At 47.9% G+C, this 8,281-nt stretch overlaps 1 protein-coding gene across 2 annotated transcripts in view; it reads left to right on the top strand.

The window, feature by feature from the left end:
- The first annotated feature begins 2,239 nt into the window (after nucleotides 1-2,239).
- Nucleotides 2,240-8,281, top strand: part of LOC310661974 (corticotropin-releasing factor receptor 1) — a 64,923-nt gene continuing 58,881 nt past the window's right edge. The window contains exon 1 of one of the 2 annotated variants that reach the window (XM_083408733.1): nucleotides 2,240-2,358. In XM_083408733.1, coding sequence (XP_083264859.1) covers nucleotides 2,332-2,358 — 27 coding nt within the window. In that variant the 5' untranslated portion in view covers nucleotides 2,240-2,331. The remainder of the gene's footprint in view (nucleotides 2,359-8,281) is intronic. The other variant, XM_083408735.1, reaches the window with a different exon arrangement.

The following is an 8,281-nucleotide window of genomic DNA, read 5'->3' as shown; positions in this document are numbered from 1 at the left end:
TCATGTGCCTGCAAAAAGAACTATTTCAATCATATACTGTGGGGATCAAAGTAGCCACTGCCCATTGCCTCTTTGCATGTTTAAGTACTCTGAATTTCCTTCCTTCCAATCTTGAGCATGCTCAGATCAGTGACTTGTGCAGAAACACAGAGGGCATACTCCTATGAAGGTACATAACGTTCGATTTTACAAACTAAGCCCTTTCATTCGTGGAGGGGGAAACACGCCTCGTTTATCAGACGTTGGGGAAACACTGGCTTCGGTGTGTGTTCAGTCTGGGGGGAGGGGAATAGGTTCAGGATGTGGGTGACAACTAAAAGTCTGTCCCAAAGTGGAGAGAAATAATTGGTGCACCTTATCCTCTAAGTCAGGGGAAGGGAGAGCTGGGTTCCTTCAGATGTTGCTCGATTCTGACTCACATCAGCCTCAGCCAGCATGGCCAATAGCCAGAGATGGTGGAAATTCTAAAGCACCTTTTAAATGCAATGCTATTCATGTGCTTTCCCTATTATTTCCCACTTCCACTCGAAGAACTTGACAGAGAGCAGCAGCTTCAAATTATAGGACTGTAGATTTAAGCCAAATGCCAGGAGAAATTTCTTAATAGGGCAGTTCAGCAGTGAACCGATGGCCTTTGAAGCGTCTGGAACCTCCTTTTGAAGGTCTTCTATGGGAAGGTCAAACCATTAGGCAGTGCGTGAAGTAGCCTTGAATGGCAGGTGTTGGGCACCATTAAAACGCACCACACATTGATGTAATTATGATTTTCTTTTTTTAATAGAGACTGTGTGGCTTTAGTCTCAGGTTGGGTTTGAGATCCTATGTTTAATCTTGGATGGTTCATCAGGGATCTTGCCCCAGAGCAGAAAACTGGAACTCGGTGGCCAGCTGAGACTTGGTTCATCTCAAGGCAGATAGGCTGATTTTATTGCACTGGCAACAAGTCCTTCTCTCCCCTTTCGTTATTCTAATTCTGTAGAGCTTCAAGACTGCACTCTGTTTACATCACACACACAAAGACAGGCCCATCAGAGAGAAGCAATGGGGTTGAATGGCCATGATATTATTATTGTTATTATTATTATTAGCCCTAAACGGCCTCAGTCCAGTATACCTAAAGGAGCATCTCCACCCCCATCGTTCTGCCCGGACACTGAGGTCCAGTGCTGAGGGCCTTCTGGCGGTTCCCTCGCTGCAACAAGCCAAGTTCCAGGGAACCAGGCAGAGGGCCTTCTCGGTAGTGGCACCCACCCTGTGGAACGCCCTCCTACCAGATGTCAAAGAGAAAAAACAACTACCAGGCTTTTAGAAGACATCTGAAGGCAGCCCTGTTTATGGAAGCTTTTAATGTTTAATAGATCATTGTATTTTCATATTCTGTTGGAAGCCGCCCAGAGTGGCTGGGGAAACCCAGCCAGATGGGCGGGGTAGAAATAAGAAATACATTATTATTATTATATGATGGCTTCCTCCCCAAAGGCACAGCCAGGCCACCTCCCCACTCTCCACCTATAGCAAAAATGGGGAACCTGTGGCCCTCCAGGTGTGGTTGGATGCCAACTCCCATCAGCTCCAGCCAGCAGAGCCAAGGGCCAAAGAGGTAGTCCAACAATATCTGGAGAGCACATCTGTGACCTACAATGTGTGCAGTAAACTGCCAACAGGTGCACGATGGGGAAGGGCTGTAGCTCAGTGACAGAGTATCTGAAGGTCCCAGCTTCAATCGCTGGCATCTCCAGGTAGGGTTGGGGGGGAGAGAGGGGGAAAAAAACCTTGTCTGAAATCCAAGAGCTCCACTGCCCACCAGTTTAGAGACAATGCTCCGCTATATGGGCCAGCGGTCTGACTCAAGCAGACCCTTTGTTCCTACGCCTGCAGAACAAATGGGTCCAGGTGAGTCAGGTATGAGCTGGAACTTGAGCAGTTTTACTGGGGCACAGTGGGGTGAAATGAGAGAGACGGTGCTCAAGCCCAAATCAGATGGCATTCAAAAGCCGGTGGTGGTGGGTGACCGCAGAGCGGTGTCCTGGGCGATGTGAGCATCCTCGCCTCCAGCTCAGGTGTGCGTAGAAGAGGGGGGAGTGTCCCCGCCTGCTACTTAAACTGCAGGGGCCCTGCAATCTCCTGCTGGGGGGCGGGGAGGAGGCCACCCGAGGCTGCCTGTAGGCAGACCCTTCCCAAGACGTGAAGCGGAGGCAGGTGGGGGCGGGGCAGGCCGGGGGAGGAGGCTGCCGCGGCGGCGGCGGCGGCTCGCCTGGCTCTTAGCTTAGTTTGGCTCGGCTGCTGCAGGAGATTTCTGGACTGGACGGGGACGACTTGAGCTGCAGAGCGATGGAAGCCCGGAGCAGGGGGTTGCAGGTAAGAGCGGGCTGCGGTTTTGACCTAGAGTGGGTAGAGGATTCTGGATCCCTCCCACTCCCCCTCGATTCAACTTTCCACTCCCCGGGGTACGCTAGTGGTGGTGGTTGGCGGCGTTGAAGTGAAGGGGGTTAGAGGAAAGAGTGGGGATATACACACACCAGACTGGCAAATGTGAGTGGGGTGGGGTGGGGGGTGGGAGAGAGATAAGATCCCCTCTTCCTTCTCCTCTTCTTCCTGCCCCTTCTCTTCCTCATTCAGCCTTCCAACCCCGGGGTGGGCAGCGAAACCGGGGGTGAGTTAGGGGTGCTCTGATCCAGTATGGGCAGTGGAGACTGGGGAAAGAGGGGGAGTCTCGCCACCCTCTCTTTTTAAATTTCCCCTCCCCTTTCTCCTGGATTCACACCACCCATCTGTGGGTACGGAGCCTGTGTTTGTGTGTTTTATTGTGTGAAGCCGGGAGCAGAGCCTCTTCCTCCTCTTCCATCACTGCCCCCCCCCCCACCCGGCTTTTTTTGCCTCTCTGCTGGAGCGCCTCAAAAAACGCCAGCCCAGCTTTCGAGTCCAAGACTCCCTGGCCAGCTTGCTTGCTTGCGTGTGAGCAAGTAACCCCAGCCTCTGAGTAACCCATGGAGTAAGCAGGCTGAGGAGCGGAGTGCTGTTGGTGATGGGATCTTTTAAATAAATAAATAAATAAATCCTGGTTAATTAATCTGTGATAACTGCTCCATTACTTAATGATCCCTAACACAGATTAGAATCTCCGCCTAGCACCGCTAAACATGCAATGTCCCTGATTACAAGGAAGGAAGTGTAGTTGAAGCTATCAGGGCAACTGATAGCTCTCTCTCTCTCTCTCTCTCTCTCTCTCTCTGTGAGTGTGTAGTTTTGTTCCACACAGACCAAGAAATCTGTGTAGCATTTCAGGAAAGGCAAAAATCCACGGCAAACTGAAGATTCACATACTGTATTAGGAAACCAGCAATATTACTTTGTACTCTAACCTGGTGTCTTTCAGAATTTTGACCTTCAGGAAATGCCTTTTTTCTTCCACACAGCTTCCAAGGAGCCCTTAAGCGCAAGTTTGTGTGGGTGGGGTGGGGGGGACTCTGGTGGAACCTTGTTTCCAACAGAGGAGGCAGCCGCAGTACTCTGAGCAGCGCCGGGCAGTTCCATACAGCTGCTCTGTTAATTTCCCATAATGCCCCAGACATAATAGGACTCCAGAGCATTGTGGGAAATTGAAACAGTGGCTAGCCTGGGTTTTTTTTTTTTAAGAGGTGTTAACCATGAACCCTGCTGGAGCACTGGAGGCCTGGCAACTGTGGAAAGCCGGTGGGAGCTGTTCTTAAGTATCTGTTTTATGACCACTACACACTGCAGAGGATTTTGGGGCACATTCTAGCGATTCATAGTCTGGCCAGGTGAGCCTTGCCATGGTTTGTTGGGCCAGAGACTGTTCATAAGTGGTGAACTAAGGGTCTGCCTGCTGGTTGTATGTCGATGGGAAAATTGGCATTGGTGGGCAAGCTGCCCTTCAGCAAAGCAGGGGGTTGGACTAGATGGCCCTTAGGGTCCCTTCCAACTCTACAATGCTATGATTCTATGAAAACTGAGCTACCATTATTGAGTTTCCCATTGAGAAATCCCTGATAGACTTTCAGCAAAGAACGTGAGAGCCACTGCTCTGCTTAGCATTCCATGTGACATGGGTGGTGCTGGAATAATGGGATGCGAGGTTGTGCAACTCTTCAGAAATATCGGGACGGATTGTACCCAATTAAAAAAACAAAACACTACGCATTTGCAAAGGCTCCCTAGCTGGCTTTTGTTTGTGTTGACGATTTGAATATTATATTTTTATACACCTCGGAACAGCCCCCCCCCCCCCCCCAGGTCATTGACTGGTAGTCCCAATTTTCGAAGCCTTCCCCTGTAGCAAGTAGCTTGACTCAGTGCATTCTACGAAATTATTTGCTCTGAGAGCAGCTTTGGGCAGTTCAACAGCTCTCTGCTTGCGGCATGAGGAGGACTAGAGCAGGACTGGTGTCAGGCTTGGGAGGACCCTTGGCAGGGTGCCCCCACCCCACAACCCAACACTTGCACACACAATGAAGGGCAGGCTCCAACCCTGCTTGTGATGGTGACAGCACCTCTGTGCTTTTGCTGCTGCCGCTGTTGTGGTGCTCCCTGCCTCAACGCCAAACCCAGGGCAGAGGCACTTTTGAATGGGAGATAAGCTTCACTGCCTTCTATGATGGTCGCCTGCCATTGTAAGTTACCCCAAATGGAGTGCCCTGGCAGCTCACAGATCTATGAAATTTTCATGTTTTAGACTACAGATCAATGAAATACAAATCAGGGGTGCCAACTTGAATAAAATATGGGGGGGGGGTAGGTAAGCCCAGCCCTGTGTATTCGATCACAATACACCATTTGAATGGCAATGCCCATCAATGGGGGGGGGGGCAGCCTTCTCAAATATTTTATTGGGAAGGGGCCCGAAGGGACCTTGGCCCCTAGGAGTCGGCTCCTGTGACCCATTCTATAGGCTGGAGCATTACATTTTTGACGACTTAAAAGGGCTGTTGGGAGAGGAGTGTGGCTCCTCTTCAAAAGTGCTGCTACTCCATCCAGAGCTGAAGAACATCCTTGTTGAGAGCAAAAACAGTGGCAGAGAAATCTGCGGCTGCCATTGCCACAAGTGAAACTGGACTCTGACCTGGTGGTGCTGGTGGGATTTAGGGGAAGTGGGGGGCCCCATCACCAGACCTTTGCCAAGGTCCCTGCAAAATCCGGCATTGGCCCTGCCGCAATCCTCTGTTTGCCACAAATAGATCACAAGGTGCACTGCCGACTGTTGAAAAGCACCTGGGGGTTGGATCAGTGGGGAGGGTGGGGAGTGGCAGCATGACTGGTTCAGGCCAGTGAGGGACCCTTCCAAATTCTTGGGGGCCCTGGCCAGTGACTGATATAGTTGACTGCTGGCACCAGGCATGGGCTGACGGTATGCCTTAATAGGCTGGTCAGTCGGGTGCAAAGTGTTCAAAACAGGAGCCTTGTATTTTATTCCACACTCTGTAATGTCTAGGACAGCTTACCCATGTCATGACACGGTGGTGTTGTGGTTTCCCCATCCCACATCATTAGTGGGAAAATGCATGACACTGTGACATCCAGTTACAGGGAAATTGTCTTAGGCATTATGGAAAGCAGGGTGGGCAGGGAAGTGGACAAATCATTGCCATTGCTGGCTGCAACTGTGCATTTAAGCTCACTTGTAGTTTTGGTGTGAGGCACCGTCACAAGCTATGTTAAAAATGCAAAGTCTGAATTGAAATCAAACCAATAGTTTTCACAAAAGGAAAACAAAAGGGCATTCGTGTCAGATACTGTAAGCTTAAAACAGAACACCACTGCTGAGATTGGAGCACGTTTCTGCTATGTGATTAGGTATAACTTTACTGCAGGAAAAGGATCTCTCCATCTCTCAAACACATTCATGTTTCCCTGGTGATGGTCGTAGTAGTGGAGGACAATAATAATTGTGGAATAAATACGGGACACAAATTGCAGATGAGGCATGCTAGTAGCCACAATGCCCATGTTCCACCTCCTCTTTAAAAAAAATAAATAAATAAAAATTATTAAATTTTCCATTTTAACAATCCAATAAAACCACATTAAAAATATTCCAAATCATAATACAATTCAAAAAAACAATTTTTATATCTTTGGGTGACTTCCCATGCTCTGAAGTTCAGATGAGGCATGCTAGTAGCCGCAATGCCCATCTTCCACCTCCTCTGTCTTCTTGTCTTCTTATGCTCTTCTGCAGTATTTTCCCCACACCCATGCTCAAGAACACACATTTCTCCAGAAAATAATGTGTCCTGGGCATGGTTCGAAGTTAGCCAGGCACCAGGTACATTTTGCAACCGGGGATTGGCAGATTGCAAGCACTTTGAGAAGTCTTGGCACCACATGTGGTGATTTGAGACTCCAGAAGAAAATTGCCACCACTGACCACTGAGGGCGCAGGAGGAGAAATGCTTCTATGCCCTGCATGCAAGTGAGATAGCTGGCTGCTCCCTTCCCTTTCTGCTTTGCCTCCCCACCCCCCAAAAGCATGTGAGTTCAAATCTAGCACAACACTTTACATAACAATAAAATAAAATAATAATATAATATAATTATTATACAGTGGTACCTTGGTTCTAGAACGTCTCCGTTGACAAACATTTCAGAAAACCCAGAAGTAAATGCTTCCGTTTTCGAACATGCCTCAGAAGTCAAATGGCTTCCACTGCGTGTTTTTACATTTTCTCAATTGAATTTGCAGACAGCCCTTTGCACCTCGGTTTGCGAATGTTTTGGAACTCAAACGGTCTTCCAGAATGGATTATGTTTGAGAACCAAGGTACCACTGTAATTAAAATAAAATAATAATGTCAGCCTTTGTAAATATCAATTATTCAATTGACTTATGGTTTTGGCCACGATTGCAGGGGCCAAGCCCCATTTACGCTTGTGGTGTCCAATTAAGAATTGCTATTAAAAATGTGATATTGACAATGTGTCACTGATGTGAACTGTGTGTTAGTTCATGTGTTTCAAAAATATAAATAGAAAGTATGGCAGAATTGGGGGGAAGAGGGGAAATAATGCGACTAGACATTGTGTTGTGGTGCCCGTAACCTAGGTTCCAGAGGCCAACAGCTTTTCAAACACTGGCCTGGGTCCTGCCACTGTATTAACATCTGGAATCTGGAGCAGCACGGGCAGGGCAGATCCCATGGGTTCTTTCCACTTGATTGTCAGGCACTTTCTTGGCTGAGACACAATTGGGCAGAAAGGACCCAAATATTTGGCTCTGGCTATGTGATTGCTGGTATTCATACATATATTGTAACAGCACAAGAAGACTGTTGGGGAAGTGGATCCCACAGTGATGTAAGCATGTGTGAATGGTGTCCTCCTTGTTTGGATGAAGTATAATAGGCTCCACAAACATGGATGGAGCCCCCAAACATTCCTGTGAAGTCATGGGATGAAGTCATAGGAAATGTCACCTCATTGCTTTGGTAACATAGAGAGTTATAGGTGGGTTCCAAAATATAATTTGTGCCTTTGAACACATTTCCCCCCCATGCCATATCTCAGTTCTGGAACATATGAATTAACAATGTGCAGAGTGTCTCTCTCTCCCTCTGAGTAACCATGGTCTTTGATGTGCCCTGATACTTCTGTGGTTTAGTGGCGACATCATCCAGGTCAGAGGTATGGCTTTCAAGCAGACCGAAGCCCCAGCACCTCTCTCCTTCCTCAAGATGAAAGCAGCAGGCAGCTCCCAATTTCCACAGACGAATTAATGCATTTTGTGGTGTGCATAATCCACACACATCCATTATTCCTTTGAGCAAATATAGTTGGCATAATTCCCCCCAACATATATTCATTCTGAATTCAGACAGGAATTAATGAATGCAAATCAACAATGGCAGTTATTTTTACACCTTGGGAAAGATACCCTTTTCTGAGGAGAACTTCGAGCCCATCCGATGCTGTCGAAAGCATGAATATGTGAGAGGATGATTATAGTTTGCAGGCCCCCTTGGCAAAGGAAATTGGCAAAGTGCCTGAAGAAGCCATGAGTTGACTTCAGGTCTTGTGCGGTCACGTTTGTTTTTTTTATAAAAAAGAATAGAATTACCCCTGTGTTCCACCAATGTGCTTTATGTTTGCAAAAGAACAATACATAGTCAAGACCTCTTACTAGTTTATTTGTATTAAGTAAAAGGTAAAAAGATAAAGGACCCCTGGACGGTTAAGTCCAGTCAAAGATGAGTATGGGGTTGCAGCGCTCATCTCGCTTTCAGGCCAAGGGAGTCGGCGTTTGTCCACAGACAGCTTTCCGGGTCAT

Source organism: Podarcis tiliguerta (genome assembly GCF_965153285.1).
Source record: "Podarcis tiliguerta genome assembly, chromosome: 13".
NCBI classification, from domain to species: domain Eukaryota; kingdom Metazoa; phylum Chordata; class Lepidosauria; order Squamata; family Lacertidae; genus Podarcis; species Podarcis tiliguerta.
Note: the sequence above shows the minus strand (reverse complement) of the source record. Positions and strands in the feature narration are given on the sequence as shown.